At 33.9% G+C, this 25,128-nt stretch overlaps 3 protein-coding genes and 2 long non-coding RNA genes across 6 annotated transcripts; 1 reads left to right on the forward strand and 4 right to left on the reverse strand.

Moving 5' to 3' along the window:
• The first annotated feature begins 6,267 nt into the window (after window positions 1-6,267).
• Window positions 6,268-9,309, forward strand: LOC108858340 (uncharacterized). The gene is made up of 2 exons (XM_056986039.1): window positions 6,268-6,494; window positions 6,991-9,309. The coding sequence occupies exon 2, from the start codon at window positions 8,043-8,045 to the stop codon at window positions 8,982-8,984; it is 942 nt and encodes a 313-aa protein (XP_056842019.1). The 5' UTR covers window positions 6,268-6,494; window positions 6,991-8,042; the 3' UTR covers window positions 8,985-9,309.
• A 91-nt stretch (window positions 9,310-9,400) lies between these two features.
• LOC130495059 (uncharacterized) lies at window positions 9,401-10,216 on the reverse strand. The gene is made up of 2 exons (XR_008934315.1): window positions 9,876-10,216; window positions 9,401-9,763 (listed from the first exon to the last, which is right to left on the reverse strand). It is a non-coding gene; the product is annotated as an uncharacterized LOC130495059 (long non-coding RNA).
• Window positions 10,217-11,239: 1,023 nt separating this feature from the next.
• Window positions 11,240-12,517, reverse strand: LOC130495061 (uncharacterized). Of its 2 annotated transcripts, XR_008934317.1 has the most exons (3): window positions 12,018-12,514; window positions 11,750-11,812; window positions 11,240-11,623 (listed from the first exon to the last, which is right to left on the reverse strand). It is a non-coding gene; the product is annotated as an uncharacterized LOC130495061 (long non-coding RNA). The 2 variants fall into 2 exon arrangements; XR_008934316.1 differs by having other exon boundaries at window positions 11,240-11,812; window positions 12,018-12,517.
• Window positions 12,518-19,105: 6,588 nt separating this feature from the next.
• On the reverse strand, window positions 19,106-20,906 carry LOC108863503 (probable beta-1,4-xylosyltransferase IRX10). The gene is made up of 4 exons (XM_018637950.2): window positions 20,690-20,906; window positions 20,236-20,624; window positions 19,912-20,153; window positions 19,106-19,822 (listed from the first exon to the last, which is right to left on the reverse strand). The coding sequence occupies exons 1-4, from the start codon at window positions 20,775-20,777 to the stop codon at window positions 19,309-19,311; spliced, it is 1,233 nt and encodes a 410-aa protein (XP_018493452.1). The 5' UTR covers window positions 20,778-20,906; the 3' UTR covers window positions 19,106-19,308.
• A 272-nt stretch (window positions 20,907-21,178) lies between these two features.
• On the reverse strand, window positions 21,179-21,919 carry LOC130494878 (uncharacterized). The gene has a single exon (XM_056985701.1). The coding sequence runs from the start codon at window positions 21,917-21,919 to the stop codon at window positions 21,179-21,181; it is 741 nt and encodes a 246-aa protein (XP_056841681.1).
• Between the last annotated feature and the right edge of the window lie 3,209 nt (window positions 21,920-25,128).

Consider the following 25,128-nt stretch of genomic DNA (forward strand, 5'->3'; position numbering starts at 1 on the left):
AATCGGATAAAAAATCGGATCTTGTGGAGAAACTTTGTTTTTCTCCGTTTAAACTCCACAAATCGAAAACAGTTTCATAGATTTATCAATACTTAGTACATATCTAGCAAAAGAATAAAGACATCACTGTAAAATTGGAAAAAAATGTATCCGCCATAGTTATTAGGTTTAAGGTCATGTTCAAAGCAAGGGAGAAGATAAATGGAAAATGTCTTTTTTGCCTTTCGTTAAAACTGAATTAAAAATGACCAAAAATAAAAATGGGGACTCGAAACCAAGCCTCTTATGAGCTTTCCAAAAGCGATGGCCACTGGGCCACATTAGATTTCTTGTTATTTACTTAAGTGATCTGTATATATACGATAATTTAAATAAAATTAGAAAATTCCCCCCGCATAATTTCTGCTTACTCCCTGATTTTTTCGTTAGGCGCTAGGTCCGATCCGACCGCCCGACTAGCGCCTAACGAGTTCTCGAACAGGTATATATCAATCGTTTTTGTAACCTTGAACAATTAAAAATTATATACAGATATACACACACGCATAAGCAGTTATATATAGCAATCTTTTTTTTTAATTGGACTCAATTATTATCAACAGGACATGTTTATATTTTAATAGTATTGATTTCATACTCATTGATGAAACAATTACACCATAGGACACTTTCAAGTTATTTATTACAAAATGGGGCAGTTTCTTCTACTGAGACAGTTTTTTCTAACCAATTGTCTTTTTCCAAACGAGCTAGTTAACTTCTAACCAATTATATGACTAACTAATGATTGTGTATTGGCGGGAATTAACCTCATCCACACATCTTTATCCTACATCAATGGCCCATATTAATTATGCATTTGTGACAAGACATATATCTATTTCTTTTTTCAACAATTGGATTTTTTTGCTGTACTTTATTCATCAACGATTCAGATTTTTTTTGTTTGATTAAGCACATCTCTATTATTTTTTTTTTGTTTTTTTTAAAGTTCTTCCGGAAAAAATCATCTTTTTTGATTACTACTGCTAAAAAAATTTTGTTCACTTATACCTAATTAACCTAATCGTTTTACCATAATTTAACGTGCTCTCTTATCACCCACATATTCCCATGGTCGACCATTACATGATTATCCCCGGAGAATGGACCACCATCAGCTCTCTATGGGAGTTTGTAAGCGACTATTTTATGTACGTTATTTCAGGTACCAAAAAAAAACAAAAACTAATAGATGCGGCCGCTGTGGTGGTTCTAGACACAACGAGACCAACTCGTTGCTTGTTACGTTGTACACTCACCAAATGGATTGTACTATTTTTGCTGAGTTTGATTTGTGTCCACATGTACATCCTCCATCAAACATATAACTACACTTGGCTTGTTACGCGAACACGTTTTCACCTTCAACAGACAAACATCCCTCAATTACATATGCACTATTTTTAGACGTTCACCAAATGTCTATTAAGAGCAATTATTTTTTAATAGACAAAAACACATGACATATTTACCGGTTGTACACATATACATTCTCTACATGCCTCCTAACGTACACATGTACATTCTCTATCATGCATATATAGTGGTCTTTTAAATGTTTGCACCTACGTATACATGTACACCCAACAACATGTACATAAATTGTTCTGTGTTTACCATGCACATAGCAATACCTAAACACGTCTTCTTAAGTTGTCTATGCTATCACCTTATACACATGTACATCGAAAAATATGAACACATATTGCAGTGTTTAAGACAATCACCTAGTGTCTATTAAGCCCACTACAAAGTTAGCAAACAAAAACACACGACATTTACAAGTTGTCCACATGTATATTTTTTACCGGTTGTATACATGTACATTCTCTATCATGTACATTTACAAGTTGTCCACATGTACATTTACAAGTTGTCCACATGTACATTCTTTACCGGTTGTACACATGTACATTATCTATCATGCACATGGAAAAACCTATACATGCCTCATAACGTACACATGTACATTCTCTATCATGCATATAAAGTGGTCTTTTAAATGCTTGCACCTACGTATACATGTACATCCAACAACATGTACACAAATTGTTGTGTGTTTACCATGCACATAGCAATACCTAAACATGTCTTCTTAAGCTGTTCATTCTATCACTTTATACACATGTACATCCAAAAAGATGAACACATATTGCAATGTTTAAGACAGTCACTTAATGTCTATTAAGCCACTACAAAGTTAGCAAACAAAAACATCCAACATTTACAAGTTGTCCACATGTACATCATTTATTATGCTTGTCCATTAACAAAACATGTACACATAATTGAAGCATTTTAAACATTTATCCAGTCCATATTTAATCCAACTTATCCGTTAACAAATCATAAAATGCATAAATAACATAACATAAAACGCGTATATACCAACGAGAACCAAAACTAGCAACCAACACCGGCCCCTCCTCCTTTGTTGGCGAAGAAAAGCACTTACTTAAGTCATCCTTCTCGTTCTTCCCACTATCTATATTGGCTCCCTGTTCATGAACTTCAGGTGTCACCCCAAGCCCACGATCTTTTTTACCTTTCCACTTCTGACCTTTTCCGACGCTTGTTAGTGCTCTTTCTTTTCATTATGTTTTTCCATTTTTCCATCTTCCTCGTCTGCTTCTCACACACACCATTCAACCTACCAAGTTCACTGCAGATCTCTTTCAAACAGCTCTCCATCTTTGCGTGTTCTCACCATCTACAACAATCCCATGTTTGAAATATTCGCTCATCATATGATGTTTCAGACAAGGTCCACCCTCACTTTCATCAGGATCTTTTACTTTCCTCTTTTTTTTTATTTGCCTCGTTGTATACAAAAAGTGGCTCTCCAGCATCATCACCACCCTAATCAGACTTCGTAAATTAGGGTCTTTCGCCTAGCAGCCTAAGCAAGTACTCAACCTTCTTATCACACTTGTCTTTATCCCAAAGGCCCCAACTCTTCTCATGTTCCCCACGTCCATGTGTACGTCTACTGTATTGGTTGCATATTTTTAAATATGTGTACACATCCACAAACAATGTGTACACACGCACTACATTTTTTGGTACATTAAAATGATTGTACACGCATACACTTACCCAGTAACAATGCTTTCACATCCTTCACCTCTGCTTCTACCGCCGCTGCAACCACCAAACAACAACGGCGAATCAAAAACCCGATTCGCTCTTGACTAAGAAATAAAAAAAAAAAGTAAAACTCAAGGGAATATTCACCGTCGGCGATCTCCTTCCCACATATGCTCTGTATTGTATTCATCGTACTCCGTCGCTCGTCGTCGGTGCTTTCTACCAGAAAATATAAAGTCTGCTCTTTCTCCACACTAAACTCGAGTCTCTGATTTTCCACGTCTTCCTCAGATTATGTTTCAGAAAATAAACAAAAAGGACAGAGTTTTACCAAAGAGAAGGAAAAGCACGTCTCTTTATTTTTTTATTCAATTAAGTTTTGAGTTTGCATCGGGTTCAACACCTTTTGAATTTTAAAATGAATTGAAAAACCTAACTAAAAACATAAGTCAAAAGCACTAGTTCGTGTATAAAGCAAGGGCAAGTTAAGACATTTCACCCAAAAACTACCTCTCCCGAACAAACTGTCCTATCTTGTAATAAAAACTCAGAAACTGCTCTGCGGTGTAAAAAACTCTTGATTGATACCAAAGTTAATATTGCAATGATCGGGAATAAGTTTCATCAATATGTACTTGCACTTTGATGTAGGCTTAGACCATGTGTCATAATATAGTGACTTCTTTCATATGACCAGTTTATATTGCAAGTTACTTGAGACTATTGTTAGAGAGACATTTAATTATGATCGTATGGCCGACCTTGTTAACCTTACTTGAAATAAATTTAGCTGCTGCCATGTCCTTGCAGAGCATTATTCATAACTTATACTTTGTTTTACTCTATTATATTTGATTTTTATAGCAACACTGATTCAATAGCCAAATTTTTTTTATGAATTTATACCTAACTATCGTATCAGTATATGTTTTTGTGGAAGTTATTTAATGAAACAATTATTCTGCAGGTTATATATTATTTTTTTTATAAAAGAAAATAGGTAAACCTGGGTCACACAGACCTAATCTACGGGTGGAAGATGAAGTCCACGGATAGACCCTCTCACAAGTATTCAAATGAGACTTAAAACATGGACCCATATTCATGTGGTGAACAGATGCATCATGAGCTAGTTCCTCTGATAGGGTTCGAACTCGCTATCTAGACAGTGGCACCCAAAGTTACTTTTTACGAGGGTCACAAAAATGGGCTTTGGCCCAATCTAATGTATAAAATGAAAGAAAAAATAGAATCTGAGATCAATGGGCATCGAACCCGAGTTTTAGGGGTGTCAGTGGAGCACTTTTAGACCAAATGAGCTGAAATTATTTCAGTAGGCTTATGTAAAAAGGAAAAATGATAGCTGGCTACCTGAAGTATTAGCCATCACATGGCTAACCATGCAAACTAAACAAATGTATACTTAGCTACACGAAGTATATGTTATGTATGACAACATCCCTCAACTTAATGATATTATGTAATTAATATCACGAGTTTATTTTCATTCATCCAAAAATTAATGTAGGTGACAGAGACCGTTTAAATATCTCGTTTCATCAATTAAAATATTATCATCCTCACCGTAATTTATGTAAAATTATATTTTAAACCGAGTTTTAAGAATTTTTTTAACAAAATTTAATTTACAAAATAAATATTTTAATATTATTTGATAAGTAATATTTTAGAATTTTTATTTTAGTGTATTTGAAAAGTATATAATTATATTATTTATATTTATATAAATTTGAGAGTCATATAAAATATTATATATTTATTTTTAATTATAAAACTTATTTAACGTCAATCTGACATTTTATTTGTTTAAAAGTTATTTGATGTCAACTTAAACCAAATATTATCTTGTATATATATTTATTAATAATATACTTTTAAGAATAAATGTAATCTAATAATACAAATCTAATATTACAGTTTTAATAAGTTTAAGTGAATGAATTTTTTGTTTATGAAAATATAAATAAAATAATTCATTAATTTAATTAATTTTGTATTAAAAATAAAATTTTAGAGTCAATATATAAATAGACATTAAGTTTTATAATAAAAAAATTATCAGATAAGTATATATCACATAATTAATCAAATGAATTACAGAACTATATTAAATTTTAATAATAAACAGATTAAAATAATTTTAAAAATAATCTTATATAACTTTCAAATTTAATAGGAAAAGTAATATAATTATATAGTTTTCAAATTCACTAAAACAAAAAGGTAAAGCACTACTAATCAAAAAATATTAAGACATATTGATTTTGTAAATTAAATTTTGTTAAAAATATTTTTACGCTTTTAAAATGTGGTTTTAAATCTAATTTTAGATAAATTACGGTCATATTGGTTATATTTTAATTGATAAAATATGATATTTAAACGGTCTTTGTCATCCACATCAGTTTTGGGATGAATGAAATTAAACTCGTGATGTTAACTACATAACATCATTAAGTTGAGGGATGTTGTCATGTATAACATATACTTTGTGTAGTTAGGTATACATTAGTTTAGTTTGCATGGTTAGCTATGTGATGGCCAATACTTCATGTAGCCAACAATCATTTTTCCATGTAAAAACACATATATTTGTAATTTTACAGGTGTTATGTGACCCTATTATTTTGAACGTGGATCCGCCTCTGTATGTGGGTACAGGTAAGAGTCCGGTCTTTACCATTGGGCCACGATGATTAATTCAGGTTGTATAATGTTACGCAGCCAGAAAAGTTGAAATAGATGATATTGTTACAAGTACTGGTGTTTGAACTGATGTCAAGGTAAATTTCTTCTCTAAATTCGATAATGGAATATACGTTTAAAATCATGTGTAAAAGAGTATCCGGAAGTTATAACAAAACCATACAATATACATGTTTATAAGTGTCGCTGCCATTTTTTATTTAAAGTCATAATTGGAAACTCCACTCTTATAGACTTATCCCACGGATAACGATGCTCTTCAAACTCCAAAAGTCTTGCATAAGTAGGTATCCAGCTAGATTCATTAAACTGAATTTTAGTCAAGTCGTTATTTGAATATTCAGAAGATGTAACGTAGGATGTAGAAAACCGCGTAGTTTACAAAAAAAATAAATGTAGAAAACCGCGTTCTTGAATGAGAACACGTAGAAGTTTGATACTTCAACTTTATATGTTCACTATACTGTTGATTTTGTTTGCTTCGATCTATATATACACACACTACTGGTCGAGATGTGAGAAAATATACAACAAAATGAAGAAAATAATACGATCGTTTCTTCTTCTAAGTTTGGTTCCTATACTTCTACGTGTATCTTTTCAGGTTGGTTTGACCGAGGCTAGATTCCGTCACCTAGGTAAGTCTGTCTTTATTTTGGAAATATTTTTCACAGTTTTCTTTATTTTGGTGTAAACTTCTTTTTTAAGTTTGGTTTCTGACAGAAAAGTGAAACCATTTTTTCACCGTATAGTTTAGTAATCCTTCCGTTTCAAAAACCGTTTCAAAAATATAAATATTTTAGATAAAAAAATTGTTTCAAAAAGTTACATTTTTTTATAGTTTCATTGTATTTTTGTCAACTAATAATGAAAAATGGTAAACTTCAAAAACATTAATTATTTTTTGTAAAATCTTATTGGTTTTAAAATATAGAAAATTTAAAATTACATAAAATTATGCATTTATAACTAAGTTTTAATGGGTTTTATTAAAACGTGTGAATATTCTAAAATATTTATTATTTTGAAACAGAGAGAATATTATCTAACAAAATCCTCTAATTACATCTTTCTTTTTAATTGAGTAATGTGCTAAATGGTGTGGGTGCTGTGAAACGAACATACCAATGATAGGAACACCAATAACAGAAACACGGATGATAATCGCAATACCTTCCCTGTAAGCTCAATAACTTGGAACTTGAGAAGCTGCTGCAGTGGTGGAGTTTTGGTTCGTGTACTTGTGTTACACACACAGGATGGTGTGTGACACACGCTTCGAAGAATAAAAGGAAACATCAAGATGTGATGATATGGAATATTTCTATATACTTGGTTGACGAAATATGCATTAAAGGAGCGTGATTAGATCACAAATTGGAAGATTTGGTGATGCTAAAATATAGGAAGTATTATATTAGATAATAGGAAAATATTATTTAATAGATATTGTGGCTTTTTCTTAGTATTAGGGTTAAAACTTTTAACGTTGTATTCTCACAGAAACACAGACATGGGTTTGGGGTTTCAGAAGGTGAGCGATTTGTAGAGGTGATCAATAGGGGTTGATTCACTCAAAGGGTAGATTAAGAATTGGTCTGTGTCAAGCCGTGTGTGGCGTTGAGTAATTCGGATTAGACAAGTCTTTGTAAAAGATTGTTTAAGTGATTCTTAATAAAGAGATAGTTGATCTTGGAATTATTTTGTGCCGTCTGTTCTCGCTGTATCTCGAAGAGCAGGACACCTAAACGAAAGAAAGTTCTTCGAACCAAGGTGAGATCCTGAGAAGAGAATATGGCGATTTTGGCACAAAATATGTTGCTGTTGAATGATGTGAATTATGGGTATTGGAAAGTGAGAATGAGAGCAAACCTACGTGGGGCTGATGAAGATATCTGGACAGTTGTTCAAACTGGATGGGAAGAACCGTTTGTGATGCAAGAAGATGGTTTGAAGATATCTAAATTGAAGACAAAGTGGACAGCAACAGAGAAAAAATTTTCAAGGTTTAATGCAAAGCACTGGATACAATCTTCAGTTCTGTAGATGCAAAGCAATTTGAGCTTATTCAGGGATGTGAATCAGCTAAGGAGGCTTGGGATATACTACAAAATGCTTTCGAGGGTACTGCGAATGTTAGGAGGATAAGACTGGACTTACTTGCATCACAGTTTGAAGACATAAGGATGACTGGTCAAGAGAAGATAGGAGATTTCAGTGCGAAGCTCAGCTCCATAGCCAATGAAGCACAAGTTTTAGGTAAAAAATATGAAGATGTAAAATTGGTGAAGAAGTTTTTGCGATGTTTGCCTACTAAGTTTGCAGCACATAAAGCAGCGATAACATTGACGATGAACACTGATGAACTGAAGTTTGCTAAGGTAGTAGGGATATTAAAGGCTGAGGAGATGGAATTGAAATCTAAGTGTTCAAAGCCTGCTCAAGACTCTCGAATTACAGTTGATGAAGACATCCAGAAAGCTAAGAAGCTTGAAGAATCTATTCACTTGGTGATTCAGAAACTTGAAGAAACCATGAATCTTTTGAATAAGATGTCCAGCGACAGACTACCTAGAGAAGAAGAAAGACATAAATGGCAGGCAGTGGTGTGTTTTAATTGTCATGGTATTGGGCTTGTCAAAACAGAGTGTCCATCATTCAAGAGAAAAGAAATCAAGTGTGATGGATGTAATGGTTATGGGCACATAAAATCAGATTGTGTGAACACCAAGAAGATGAATATGAAGAAAAGTTGCACTGAAGTGCCAGAAACAAAAGAAGATGCTCTCAATTTCGTGTCTCTTCATGGAGTTATAGGATCTGAAAAAGACATCACTGAAGGTGAATTTCGTGCGTCGTGTGTGTCACACACCAATTCAGATGCGTCACACAGTGATACAGAAAGTGATATAGATGCAGATCTTCTAGCCGAGTATAAGGTTCTCTTTGGTAAATTTGCAGAACTCAGTTACGAAAACCTACAGCTCATCAAGGATAAAGCTGTCTTAAAAGATCAAGTCAACACCCTAGAGATGGAACGGACTGATGTGAAGGGTGAATCAAAGTGTAGGGTGAGAGAGGATGATAATGAAGACGAGCTTCAGTCTCTTAAGAGAGTTATTGCATAGCAGAATCAAGTTCAACAAGAGTCTGAAATAAAGTTTCATCAGATGAAACAACTGTTGAATCAAGAACTTGAGAAGAGTCAGCTTCTGGAAAGACAACACTACAAGAAATGAGGGTATTAATAGCGACCATTAAACGCTATGAGTTTATTACCATAGCATTTCCTTAAACGCTCTGACAGCGTCCGTTATAATAGGTCCGACATTTTTGATAGCAGATCTGTCATATGCTATAATTAATTAAACAACAATAGCATTAATTTCTATGCAATTGTTAATATTTATAATAATGGATTGATTTTATTTTTATAATAATGAATTGATTTTATTTCTTAAATGCAATATTTATTTCGAATATTTGTAATAAAAACAATTAATCATATTATAGACACTAAAAATAATTAAATGATTAAAAACGATAATTAAAAATTAAATTTTATTATTAATTAAATTTTTTTTTACAAATGAAATCATTTTATACATTGACCAAGAAAATTAAACCAAAACCTAATAAACCAAAAAAAATGAAACCAGACCTAATAAACCAAAACCTAAAGCTGTGGTCACCTACACCACCACCATTAGGTTTCTCTGCCATCTCCGACTTAAGCTTTTGTTTCTCATTGACAGATCTCGCCAAGCTTCTCGCTCCCTCCTCTTTTAGGCGCAGGAGACGCCATGTTCAGCCTTTTGTAAGATGGGTTCGGTTATCTCAGAGCCACCTTCGATGATCTCGTACTCAGAATCATCTGTCTTTCCAGCACTTATCTTTGAAGCCATATCTGTACCAGGGAAGAAAAAAAAAGAAATTCAAACTTTAATAAATTAGATTTATAATCAGAAACAAGTTGATATCAGAAACAGAAACAATAGAAAAGAAGCGATCAATCTTACACTTTTTCAGCTAATATATGAAGAGTTTAAACGCAGCAACAAAATCAGAGAACCTTAATCTAACAGATTTTGACAACCACAACACAGATCTATCAGTACTTAGCATGAATATGAAAAGATAAATCGAAAATCAGAGAGTCTAGAGAAAGAAGAAGAGAAGGAGGCCGACGAGGAAGAAGAAGAGAAGGAGGCCAAGGTTTGCTAGGGCGTCGAGCACGGCACCCAGTCGCCTCTCTCTCTCTCTCTCTCTCTCTCTCTCTCTCTCTCTCTCTCTCTCTCTCTTTTGACCTCGCTCTCTCTCTCTCTCTCTCACGCGATCTGTTCTCAGAAAACAATTAGAAAAAAAAAATCTCAAGCGTTGATTCAGTGTGATCTAACGGTGTGGAGAGTTATCCGCGTCAGACCAATAGAAAACAAGGGTGGAGATAGATAGGAGATTGATTTTGGACCTTTGATTTAAAAATCAATCAATGGCTCAAAAAAAAACAGTACAAGTTATCTTCTTTTTTATTTATAATAATGGTAAAATTATTTAAACTTTAAATAATTTGATATCATAATTTAAAAAAATTAATCTCTATTTCTTATTTAAATTTAAAAATTATGTTATTGGTTAAAAATTAAAATTTAATGTTTTATGTGATATAGACCAATATGAGGTATGTGATTTGGAGTTTAGGGATTGAAGTTATATTATAAATATATTGATTTATTTAGATTTTATAGTTTGCATAACTCCATGATTTAGAATAAAATAAGTGTTATAAATTTAAAACTTTATAATTAAATATTTTTATATAGTTTGAAATATGATATAGGGTTTTTGAAGTATAAGTAGGGCTATGGGTATATGTAGGGTTTGTATTATAATGTTTAGACTTGAATGTTTATTTATGATATATAATCTGAGTGTTTGGATTAAAATGTTAAAAGTAAAAGATTTATGTATAGAATGAAATTAAAGATATAGAGTTTGGAGATATGTAGTTAAGGTTGTTTAGGGCATGTTTAGGGTTTAGAATTTAAGGTAATTTATTTTTTATTTTTTTATAATTTATTATTAGTGTTGGATTTTCTCTTTATCATATTAAGGTAAATTTTTATTTATTAATCAGTGCTTTTAAAATCATTAATAAATATAATTCACTCTAGTAAACACACAAATAAATCATTAATAAATATAATTTGGATGTGATACAGCGATTTTATCTTTTTAGGGTATGTTTAGGGTTTAGGTTTTTTTTTTGAGAAAAGTATTATTTTTTTCAGGATGTGTTCAGGGTTTAGATTTTGATAACATTCCCATACATTATCATAACCCTCTCTCACTACAGAAAATGTATGATTTTCTAATAAAACACAAATAAGAAATAAAATTCCATATGTTTTTTATTAAACATACAAGGATTTGAGATAAGGATTTAAGACAATATTTCCAACTTCCAAGTACGATTTGTGATGGCTAACTCTACGTTCATGTTTCAAAAAAAAAAAAACTCTACGTTCAACCTATCAAAGAGCTGCATACATTAACATTCAATCTCAAACTCTAATCTCTGCTCCCATCTCATCTTCTCCAACCAGCTTCTCATCTTCTTCAATATCAAAACTCAGACCAGCTCCCATGGACCATCATCCTCAATAACGAGCTTCTCCACTTATATCTTCACGAGAGCTCCTCTGCCTCGTGTTCTGCTTCTCACTCCGTCTTGAACCTATCTCAATGCCGCTGCATCTCCGACTCATCGCTGAAACCAGAAGACACATGATCAGTGGTATTTTGATCATGAGATTCATCTATAACTCTAGTTCCCTGAAAAGGGAATAACGAAGTAGAACCATCAAAGGCAGAGAAGCTATGTTGATGGTGTGACCTTATTCAAGACCAAGACCGCTGCTTTCACAGCCTCATCATCAATAACTTTCTCGTAGGTTGCCTGGAAAAGTAACTAATAAGAGTTATTATGTTCTATCAACACAAAGAGAAGCAGAGACTTTCAAATAAAGAGATTGACCATATCAAACATCCTTTCTCCTAAAGAACCACTCAGACCAAAAAGTAATCATGCGAATCAAACCCAAAACGCACACATCTTGTAAGAGAGGGATCATTCAAATTATAGACATGAAATCGTCAAAAACCTGGAAATGGGGGGTATAAGTCATTGTTCTGAGATTGGGAAGCGAGGGAGGGAAAGAGTGATTTTGAGATCTTCGAGCTTCTTCTGAGTAAAAGCTCTGAAAACATATATACACACAATTGAGATGATAAAGATTCCAACTTTCAAATCGAGAATATGTTGTTAGAGATAGAGCTTCAGATAGTGGTGGTCGCGACTCCGTTGAAGACGGAGACCGGCGAAGGCGGATCTGAGAAGCGATGGTGGTGGAGGTGGTGACGAGCGATGGCGGATGGGAGAGATGGCGTTGGTGGTTGTGGTGACGATCGACGATGTTACCATCCCTGCAACTCCGACAGCAGCTCTTTCGTAGCTTAGTCTCCTCCTTCACCACTAATACTCTTTATCTCAATTTTAGAAAACACATTACAAAAAACGACAGGAAGTAGACAATGAAATTAAAGCTTTGGATTTTCCAGAGAAACAATGAAGAAAAAGAGAGTTTCTTTATGAGAAAGATTTTAACCGGGATGTGAATAAATCCGGGTGAAAGATCAACTTAGAGTATTTTGACTAAAAATTGAGATATTCACACTTGGTATAGCGTTTAAATTTTGGATCTAAAATGGTAAAATGTCTACACTTGACAAAATTAGGCGGCTAAATTTTTTTATTTTCCCGCGATAATAAATATAGCGTTTTAAATTAACAAACGCTATAGAAAAATCAAGTGTTAGTATATAATAGCAATAGTGTTAGAAACGTTATGATATAATGCTATTAATACTCATATTTTCTGTAGTGTAACTTGCTGAGAACTACAAGAAAGTGAGAATGTTGAACACTGGATCAGCAAGTCTGGATCATATCTTGTCAATTGGGCAGTCTCCAAAAATCAGGTTGGGTTTGGGTTATAAAGAGACGACTTCACAAGTGGTTGACAAGAATGAAGGAATTAAGTTTGTAAAACGCTCAATTCCAATTGTTTCAGCTGAACAAAAGGATGAAACTCAAGCAAAGACTGTGGTTCCAAAGATACAAGACAGAAAAATTGTTGCTAAGCGAATAAATGGCTGTCTCTTTTGTGGTAAGACTAGACATACTATTGCTTTATGTTATTCTAGGAGAAACCAGAATGAGCGAGCTTGGAGGATGAACTTTTGTTATGTGGAACCTAGAAGATATGGACATGTTTGGATAGCTAAGAAGGATTTGTATCCTAAGTTTACGAAAGGTGTGTTAAAAGTGGCTGTTAAATTTTGAAATATTTAGATTTAGATTTTGTTTTTATTAAACAATGTTTCTCCTTTCATGAAAACGTGGTTTTTTGTTTTATGCATTCATTTATTTATTTATTTTATCAATAAATATGTTTCCCTTTCGTTTGATTTTGAATGATCATGGTTGATGTTCCTTTCTTATTTTTAAATTGATTTTACTTATGTTTTGGTTACAAAATAAGTACAAATCATATATTTTTAAACCCAAGAACAGATTGGGACCCGAACCCGAAAATACATTGGGTTGTACCGATTCTTTGAAGATTTACTAACCCGACCCGAGCCCTATAGAACCTGAACCGGTCCCAAACCAAACGTTAAAATAATCCGAATATGACTAATTTTGATAAATCCAAAAAAAACGAAACCCAATTGGATAAAACCAAAACCAAATTGAGACCCCAAATGTCCGGGCCTAGCCAAGACAACAATCTAAAATGAAAGTCCTTCCCAATCAAACACTTGGGTTGAATAAAATAGATAGTTAGACAAAAATATATAAACATTTTTATTGTTGTAAACTATAAATATACCTTTCCGAAAATGTGGATTTGATAAAAAGGTTCCGTAAATATTTTTAAATGAATAGTTTCTATATCCAATAACTACTTAATTAATATATTGTATTAAAATTATTAAATATAGCCATTATAATGTTTTTACGTGAAAGATTTTGATGTTGTTGTGATTATGAGTAATCTATATATAGTTATTATGTTTAGGATATTGTTAGCTTAAAGATTCTTTAAAGAATGGAGAATATTGAAGATGCAGATTTCTAAGATGTTCTGTATTAGTTCGTGAAGTACTACAGGAGGTACTACAGACGTGTCTTATGAAAATGAAACTGAATGGTAGATTGAGTTTTGTGATGTGCGTGAACTTGATGAGCTTGGAAAAGGAAAGAAGATATGTGCTTGAAGACATATGGACGTTTTCCATAAAGTAAAAGGGAGTTTACTTGAAGATGAAGTTTTCCATTAAGGTAAATGGAAAGTTACCTTATGTGTATTGGAAAGACTTGGAGAGCAAGTGGAAGACTTGGAGAGCAAGTTGAAGACGTAAAGAACAAGTAATGGTCTGCTATATAAGGAGGGACGTGCCTCATGAGAAAGCTAGACCTCATTGAAGAGAGAGAGGATCTCATTGTATATTGGTGTATCTGCTTGGTGTCGAAGCAGTGTCTGTAGTAGTTGTCGATGGAGTCTAATATTGACTTAGTTTGGTGGCGTTGGTGTTGGCGCTTTGTGTGATGGAGTTAGCCATTGTGTGTAGCTCGTGGTGAGCTGTGTGTGTGCTTGGAGGATCAAGCGTTTTGTGTCACTGGTGTGCGTTGGGTGCTGACGTACTTGGTGAAGTACTTCCGAGAAGTGGAAGATCGAAGCCTAGACTCAGGGGGAGTTTAGCAAAGGAGGTTTCATTGAAGAGGTCTGAGAAGATTGCAGCTGTAGAAGACAGTGTGCTCTGGCGTGTCCGGATGGGATCCGTTGTATTCCTAATCTTTGTAGATTGCTCCTTAGAAAAGAGTGGTAGACACTCGTGTGTGTTGTACCATATAGCAATTGTAGGTTGCTCCTTGTTCTAAGTCAATGAAATCTGGACAAGGTCCCGGGGATGTAGGAAACGAACCCCGTTAACAAACTTTGTGTGTTTTTACTTTCTGCACTAGTTTTGTCGCTCTCACTACATTAACAATTGGTATCAGAGCGGGTCACCTAAGTTACTGGTGTGATCTGGGAGAGTGAGGACAAAAACTTGTTCAGGAAGTAGAACAAAGTTTGATTGAAGATTGATGAAGATGGCGTAATGGGATTTCTTCATAGATTTGGAAGTTGCTGATCTTCGAATTGGTTTTTGACCATGATGTGACTCATAGGGGGAGATTAAAGACCTAGTTTTCAAACCAGTTATGATGAGTGCACATGCATAGTCAAAAAGGGGGAGATTGAAGATGCAGATTTCTAAGATGTTTTGTATTAGTTCGTGAAGTACTACAGGAGGTACTACAGACGTGTCTCATGAAAATGAAACTGAATGGTAGATTGAGTTTTTTGATGTGCGTGAACTTGATGAGCTTGGAAAAGGAAAGAAGATATGTGCTTGAAGACATATGGACGTTTTCCATAAAGTAAAAGGGAGTTTACTTGAAGATGAAGTTTTCCATTAAGGTAAATGGAAAGTTACCTTATGTGTATTGGAAAGACTTGGAGAGCAAGTGGAAGACTTGAAGAGCAAGTTGAAGACGTAAAGAATAAGTAATGGTCTGCTATATAAGGAGGGACGTGCCTTATGAGAAAGCTAGACCTCATTGAAGAGAGAGAGGATCCAATTGTATATTGGTGTATCTGCTTGGTGTCGAAGCAGTGTATGTAGTAGTTATCGATGGAGTCTGATGTTGACTTAGTTTGGTGGCGTTGGTGTTGGCGCTTTGTGTGATGGAGTTAGCCATCATGTGTAGCTCTTGGTGAGTTGTGTGTGTGCTTGGAGGATCAAGCGTTTTGTGTCACTGGTGTGCGTTGGGTGCTGACGTACTTGGTGAAGTACTTCCGAGAAGTGGAAGATCGAAGCCTAGACTCAGGGGGAGTTTAGCAAAGGAGGTTTCATTGAAGAAGTCTGTGAAGATTGCAGCTGTAGAAGACAGTGTGCTCTGGCGTGTCCGGATGGAATCCGTTGTATTCCTAATCTTTGTAGATTACTCCTTCGAAAAGAGTGGTAGACACACGTGTGTGTTGTACCATATAGCAATTGTAGGTTGCTCCTTGTTCTAAGTCAATGAAATCTGGACACGGTCCCGGGGATGTAGGAAACGAACCCCGTTAACAAACTTTGTGTGTTTTTACTTTCTGCACTAGTTTTGTCGCTCTCACTACATTAACAAATATTTCTTAATCTACACTTATCTAAAATCATATTTGGTTATAAATTATATATTTTTGAAAGGGTCCAAAACATAAATGACAACTTTCAACAGTAGATAAAAATTAGTTATCTATTTTAATTTAGATTTAACTGTAACATTAAAACAAACATGAACGAAAAGAGCGGAGGACAGTAGACAACTTTAAAGCCATCAAGAACTGATGGTGAAATGGTGGTCTTAGGCAGACATGGTATGTGTAGGCAGTGCCGGTCCGGAGTTCTTGGACGCCTAAAGCGCATTAGAGAAATGATGCCTTTTAAGAGCAATTTTTATTTTAATCTTTTTAGACTAGCAAAAAAACCAAAACTATTTTTTTTTATGATGCTTAAATTTCGTTAAGAAACCCAATAGACTGGTGTATTATATAAGATTAAATACTGATCTAAAACGTTTTTCTTATTTAATAAATTAGCAGAAAATATTTTTGGTTCATATATTTTTTTTTGCTTAAATCATTGGTTCATATCACAGCAATTTGTTTTCTATATAGTATATAGTTGGCTGATTATACGACCCAACAGTAAATTTTATAGGCTTTCAAAACAATAAATTTCATGTATGTTCTTAGTTTTACAAAATACAGACAAAAATAATTGGGACCAAAATATAATTAAAAGAGGAAACATGTATATAATTTTGTGATTGATTAAAAACGGAAACTAGATTTTTGTTTTGTTTCTAAGTCGATTTGTATTACTGTATTTGTATGACTATTATTTCATAAACACATCGAAAGGTACACGGAAACTGTCAATAAATAAAGGTCATAAATGAATCAGATTCTTTCATTTAGTGTAATGAAAAAGAATTAAAAAAGTAAGAGTCAAGAGTCGAACCTGCATGCTTAAAATATAAGAAAAAGATCTTATACCACCCAACCAAAGATAATTGATTGACAATATTTGGCGCCCCTTAATTTTATACTCAGTTTGGCGCATAAAGCCCAAGCTTCACGGGCTTTAGCCCATGCCGGCTCTGTGTGTAGGTGGGAGAGTTGGAGCAATTAGGTGATACGCATGGAACGCTTGGCTTCCTTCTCTTCTTTAGTGTTTTAAGTGGGAGGCAGACCAAAAGCTGGAGGAAACACCCAAGTGTGACCAATTATACAGAACCACCAACTAAATTGGTTACTCTGCATTATTGGAGTATTTTTAGTGGTTCTTATGTCTTCAGTATTTATTTTGTTTTTTCGATAATATTTGTTTTATGTTAAAATATGCTGGCTATCTAAAATCTACAAAACTTTGATTTTATCTAAAATATAGTAGTTTCTTTATTTTTATGTATAATATATTTTCTTTATTTTTATATCAATGAATTTTTTTTCTTCCTCATTTATGTGACATATAGATACCATTTATATTGATTTAGTTTTTAAAAATTATTTATTTAAGTGCGGCTTTTGATTTGTATAATTTACACCATATTTTCTATATATAAAATTTATTTTAATTTTGCATCCTACTTTTAATTTCAAATAATGTTTTATTCTTGTGTTTGGAAAACTTTTTAATATTAAAAATTAGTGAGTTAACTAATTTGATACTAAATAAAATATTTATCAAAATATAACTATATTTTTAAATCATCCAAATAGAAAATTATTTTTAAGAAAAATATAGTAATATAAATAATTTGTATTTATACTATATTTTAGTAGATCGTTTTTTATTTACTTTCACAATTCAAACGTATATTTTAAACCGCTAGATCCGTTTAATCTATACTTGTACCTGTTTGATTTATTTTTTTGTACCTCTTAATCCGTTTGATCTACTTTCGTTCTCGCTCGATCCGTTTAAACCTTTAAACCGATTGATCCGCAACGATCGGTTTTTTACATTCAAAGCCTGAGTTGTCAGACAACTCGACCAGTTTTGTCGTCGTGTGTTTAACTTTATCACAAACAAAGCAATTTGTGGACACCAATAGTGCCTACTACTTTAAATCTATAAGTCCATTGTTAGTGATCAAGGATTTTGGAAACTAATCGTGTGTTGAGCAAGTTAGGTTAACTAACATGCTGTCTTGTGGGGCGTTACAATTAGTTAACAATAGGTATGGGCATTCGGGATCCCAATCGGGTTTCGGTTTTATCCAATCGGGTTTCGGTTATTCGGGTTTATCAAAATCAGTCCCATTCGGATTATTTAAAAATTCGGGACCGGTTCGGGTTCTATCGGGTTCGGATCGGGTTAGTAAATCTTCCAAAAATCGGTACAACCCAATGTACTTTCGGGTTTGGGTCCCAATCGATTCTTCGGTTTAAAAATATCTAATTTTTACCTACTTTGTAACCAAATCATAAGAAAATTCTATTCTTCGGGTTTGAAATACCTAATTTGTAACTTTTTGTAACCAAAACATAAGTAAAATCGATTTAAAAATAAGAAATGAACATCAACCGTGATCATTCAAAATCAAACAAAAAGGAAACATATTTATTGATAAAAAACCAAATAAACGAAAGCATAAAACGAAAACCACGTTCTCACGAAATGAGAAATATTGTTTAGTGAAAACAAAATCTAAATCTAAATATTTCAAGATTCAATAGCCACATTTAACCATCAATCTTCATGTAATAGTACCACCAACCTTCATGTAATAGATAAGTATTTTAAATATTCAATATATATTAATGTATTTTGAATACATATTAGAAATTGAGAACATATTTGGTACAAGATCTTTTTGGGGTTTGGAATGTTTCGGGTTCTATCGGATATCCATTTAGATTCGGGTTCGGTTCGGATAATACCCATAACCCGTAATACCATAAAACAAGATCCATTCGGTTTTTATTTCGGGTTCGGATCGATTCAGATTCATTTTTATCGGATCGGATTCGGTTCGGATTTTCGGGTTCGGTTTATTTGCTCAACCCTAGTTAACAATGTGAAATTGTGAAGAAAAAAGAGAGTGTAGTTTGATCGACCAAAGAGAAGGTGTGCATTCATCTTGATCCCATATATCTACAAAAATAATCCACCGGAGAAGTATGCGCTACTGTGTTTTTAAGCGATGAAAAGAAGAATAACATACGCTCTTATCTCAAAAACAACTCATCGGTGAAAACCAAAGTCAATAAAACAAGACACGGCTCTCTGAATTTACCAAGGCTTAAGGTCACCAACGGGACCAGCGGTCCAGTTCAGTACCTTCTCACCTGCTTTCAAGTATATGCTTCCGTCATGGGGTAACTTCCTAGCTAACCCGTTAAGTATCTGATGAAATGCGTCCCCTGGCTGCGCGGGTTGAGGGAAGAGCATGGCTTGTTTCATCGAAGGATTCGCCAGGAGTCTCTGTTTCCTGAGGATCACTTCTGTTGGTATTGAAGTTAGGATCGTGTCTAGTTCAGGGACGTCTTTTTCCGCAACAAAGACTCCTATCTCTTCCCAGGGGATGGCGTCTGCGAAAGGCAGCACAATGTCATCCGCTATAATAACCGGAATGCACCCAAACACAACCGCTTCAACTAGCCTGGGGCTCCATGGAGCCCATCCTAGAGGACATAGACAGAAGATGGATCTTTGCATGTCTTCGTAGTATGTTGTCGGGTGGTCTGTTGAGATGTCGAATAGAGGGTTGTTCTTGAAGTTTTCCCACACCGCTGCTCTTGCGCCTCTATAATAAAGGAGACATATGTTAACATTAATAAATTTAATTTTAAGATAAACTAGAAATATAATGAAGAATGGTGAAAAAATATGTACCTTGCATAATAGCCACCTTCTGGGTCGTTGTTAACATCATAGAAGAGACCACGGAAGTAGACAAAGATAGAGCGTGGAATGTGTGGAGGAAGAAGATGGGTCTGCATCTTCAGTGGAGGTGCAAAAGGGGGAATAGTGATGGAGCCTTGGTCCAAACACACATGGTTCCTCTGACCAAACGTCTGAACCAAAGTAGCACGCTGGAGCAGCGGAAGAATCCCTCTTTCAATAGCTTTTTCCTCCTGTATAAAAATGTCAAAATCACTAAACTATTCTACAAAATCTTAATTAATGCAAATAAACTTCATAAGCAATCAATCTAACCTGGTAATGGAAGCAAGCACCAAAGTCATGGGGCACAACAAAGAAGTGATCAGCACCTTCGGTCTTATTCCAATAAGGCCAGTTGGATGAGATGAGTTGAATAGCGCTTCTCATCATACGCGGGGATTTAAAAGGCAAAGGCAAGCCGGTAGGAGTGAGATCGCAAGTTGGGTAGATAGGAGCGTAGAACCAATCAGCTTCGTCGGGGTTACGCGTTCGGACAGGACTAGACAAGAGGAACGTGTGCATGAAGATCTCAGCAGCGAACATGTGGGAAAGACAACGAGGGTCCTTTTGAAGTAGCTTCTTGTTGTACTTGCTTGGAAGCTCGTACACGTAAACCTTAAGCTTCCCTACTGGATTGTCCTCCAACACATCACCAGCACTTCCTGCAAGAAAAAAGGTTTGAGCAAATCAAATAAAAATGTAAACGAATTTGAACAAGAACAAGTACCTGAGATACGCTCTGTTCGAACATTGTGTTGAGCGGAAGAAGCGGAGAGGAAGAGGAAGAGGAGAATGGCGGAGAGGAGATTCGTCATTGTGGGTGGGGCTTGTCTGCAGAGAGGAGAAAGAGAAGGGATTTAAGGGAGGAGTATCGTTGAGAGGTCATGGGGGAGAGTGGTTGACAAGCTTACTTCCAGATTAGGTTTTAGGTTTTTTATTTAATTAATAAGAAAGGGAAGAAGAAGCTAATTTTGAAAATGAAACGGAGAAGAAAACGAAATAGCTTCAAGTCACAGTTAAGTCTTGAATTTTTTTTGCTTCTCATTTACGATTATGGTTTGACTACTAATTGTCCATTGGACCCTCGTTAAACTCCACTCCACTGGCCCATTATAATTATATATATTTTTTTTGAATGAATGCTAAATTTATTCAAAAAAAGCCTTATTACATCAGATGCATACTGTTTAGTTTAAAGAAAGAAAACAACAACTTATTACATTCTATAACTGAACCAAAGTTGTATCATATCTTCCATCCCTTTGAGCCTTTTCTTACGCATCATACTGATTTTGTTTCTGATCCCCTTATCAAGCATTCTTTTAATGACTAGCAAAGGCAATAACTTCTCACCATGCCTAACTTTGTTGCGAACTCTCCACACTTCATAAAGAACCGCTTGAAGAGAGTACCTGATAAGGAAGAGACTCTTCTTCTCTCTCGATGTGTCACAAACTACTACCATAATCTCTTCCCATCGATTAGTATAAGAACTCCCCATAACACCTTTAACTATAAACTCCCAGATTTGAGTTGAGTAAGTACACTCAAAAAAAAGATGGTCTTTCGTCTCCTTTGCAGACTTACAAAGCACACAGGTTTCGTCAAGCCCCCTACTCCATTTAGTCACTCTGTCTAGAGTAGACAATCTATCCAGTGAAGCTAACCATGCTATAAATGCATATTTCGGAGTAGCTTGTGAAATCCATATACCTTTAGCCCAAGCACAAGAAGGTTTACTTACTCTCAACTGCTTCCAAATTTCTTGAGTAGAAAACCTCTGCTTGTAACCCGACTTTCTTTGCCAAACGCCAACATCTTTACTCCCTGAATCAAGCCTGCTACGAATGTTACTCAGCTCTTCTTCAATCTCATTCAGAATACGCACCCGATGTCTTCTTCTTCTCCTAACACATAATACAGCTTCCTCCACCGTTGCATACTTCTTCACCCCCATGTCAATAACTCCTCTGTCGCCAAATAAGTCAAATAGAACTCCACGCATCGACCAATGATCATACCAAAACGAAGTATGTCTACCATTACCCAACTCCTTTTTATAAAATATCTTCGCCACCTCTCTTAGCTTCAACATCTTCCTTCACATCCAAGATCCAATTTGTGGATTTATTTTAACTTCCCAAAAGCTTCTTCCCTTCAAAAGCTTTTCACAAATCCATTTACCCCACAGTGAATCACCAGTTAGCATTCTCCAGATTAACTTGAGGCTATAGACTTTGTTAACTTCTCTCAGATCACGGATTCCTAGCCCACCTTCACTCTTTGTGCAACAGACATCCCTCCAAGCCACCTTAGCGTTAGAAGATTTTAGAATAGGACCCGTCCATAAGAAAGCCGAGCAGATTTTCTCCACCTCTTTAATGCAACTGCAAGGAACACGGAAAACTGCAATCCAGAAGTTCACTATGCTGATAAGTACAGAGTTAAGGAGTTGTAGCCTACCAGCATAGGACAAAAATCTGCAAGTCCAAGTGCTAATCTTGCTTCTAACATGTTCCAAGAGAAGATAATAATCTTGTTTCCTCATTGCTTGAGTCATGAGAGGGAGACCCAAGTAACGCACCGGTAATTCACCTTCTGCAAATTTGAAGTTCGTCAAAATACTTCTCTTCTCCTCCACTGAGATTCCCGCCATGAAAATAGTTGATTTTTCCACACTTATACTCAGCCCTGACCATACTTCAAACTCATCAAAGACCGACAAGGCACCCTGAACCGATTCTCTTGAGCCTTCAATAAGCCCATTATAATTATATACCAGTATGAATAGCCCTTTTTGTCTCTCTGTTCATGCCATATCCTTCACGTGTTAGCTAGCCATTCCCTGTAACAAGATTTACAAGAGCCCCGTTTCTGAAGCTAAAAAGGAATTAGTTACCAAGTGGGTTCCGAATGGCGACTGGCGAGTGATGTTAATGAGTTATTTGTGTAATAATTCAAGACTAGGGTGAGACCCGCGCCCTGCGCGGAGTGAGATAAGCACTTTTACCGATTTTATTTTCCAACATTACGTATTTTATAAAATTAAAAGAATACATTGTAGAAGTATTAAAATCTATATAATTAAATATAAACGGGCAATATATAAGATATTGATTTTTTTTTTGGAAATAGTAAATGTTATTTCCGGTTCAAGATATAGTATAGGGAATTATCTAGAATCTAGACATATATATTTTTAGGAAATGGAATATAATCTACATACATGATATAAATGAACTTATTGCCATTACTATTATTCTTGTATTTATTGTTTTATTGCAATTATAGTATATTTTGTTCTTAATTACTTCACAATTGTCTAAAATTATGAATAAATAATTTTTTCCAGTGTTCTGCAAACATCAGGTTACAATTAATTGAATAACGGCCTTTAATATAACACCGAATACTTCCACCGTTACTCTGTTTAGCAATATACTTTTTCGCGCAATTACAAATGGTATTGAACTATATATATATATATATATATATATATATATATATATATAATATATATATATATAATTTCATGTTTATATGATTTAAGAATTAACTATGGGTTCAAAGATATTATAAATAAAAGTTTAAAATAAAAAGATAACCGACAGAAAAACACTAAAAGAATATAATACAAGTTTTCGTGAGGTTTCTAACAGAATGACGTAAATCCGAAGATAATATCTCGCCTCTGCAGTTGTATCATCATTTTCTTAACCTTTGGTATAATCTTATCATTTTTATTCTTTACAATATTCAGTTATCTGTAGTTTATAAAATACAGTCTTATTTTCGGACAAACTCAAAAGGAGGTGATTGAAATCTTTTTAAGATATTTATATAGAAACTACCCTAGACAACCCAAAATAATCTATCCTATCATGCAATCAATCAATATCAATCTTTGGTATTAAACAGATACTTCTTTGATACTCATGTCTAAAATGCAGAATGAGTGTGTGTATTTCAAACGTCGAGCTATATACTATTCTATATATAACATAGATATAGAATAGATTATTCTAAAAACATAAATGTAAACCCTAAACCCCAAACCATATACTTTAAACCCAAATCCTAAACCAGTTAATATATATTAAACATGCATACGAAATAAAGTTTTCCCTTACATATCATAGATCAAGCTAAATTAAACAGAACTGAAACAGAGACTTCATAGTATTTCTTTTTATGATTCTATAGATTTTGTACTCGCATATAATACAAATAACCATATACACTAAAACCTCTATAAATTAATAATCTCTATAAATTAATAAATTTTTCCGATCCTGAGTCGGGCCGGTTTAAAAAATGATAGAATTCGATAAATTAATAAGATAATAATTTTTTTGAAATCCCTATGTAAATATACGGTCCCAATAAAATTATAAATTAATAATTATAAATCTTATGTATACATATTTATATCTATTATCTTGTATTCAAAAATTTTATATAGACTTCTATAATTTTTTTTTGTCAACAACTTAATATTATAGGAACTTAGCCAAGCCAAGCTCGAGGAACATTGTTTACAAATACTACATGATTTATAGACTTCTATAAGTTAGAATCGCTTTTAAAGGATAGAATTCTTGGAAGTAGAATTACTTCAAATAAAATAGGCAAAGTAATAAATAAAATAATTTGAAAATGGAATATTAATAATATACATAAAGGAAAACAATAAAGATTAAAAATTTAATTAAATTTAAAAATTACACACTGAAATTTTATCTTTATAAATTATTAAATTATTAATTTATCTCTATAAATTAATAATTTATTAATTTATCTCTATAAAATAATAATTTATTAATTTATCTCTATAAATTGATAATTTATTAATTTATCATTACAAATTAATATTTATTAATTTATAATGATTAATTAATACCTCTGTAAAAATTAATAAATTTTCTCAGTCCCACCCGGCCGGAATAAGTTTTGTATTAGAATTATAGAAAAATATCTTTATTCTCCGGTATTAAATATTACTCTAATTAATATGCATAGTAATTGGGTTTCCATATATAAAAAAACATTATAAATGTTATTAAAAATATGTTACAAAAATAGAAGGTGTGAATGAATGCAAAAATCAATTAGACCATCCTTTTTTCCTTTTGAAGGAAACTCGACTAATAGTTCAATTTTCATTGC

The sequence above is a fragment of the Raphanus sativus genome, chromosome 5, assembly GCF_000801105.2.
Source record: "Raphanus sativus cultivar WK10039 chromosome 5, ASM80110v3, whole genome shotgun sequence".
Lineage (NCBI taxonomy): Eukaryota > Viridiplantae > Streptophyta > Magnoliopsida > Brassicales > Brassicaceae > Raphanus > Raphanus sativus.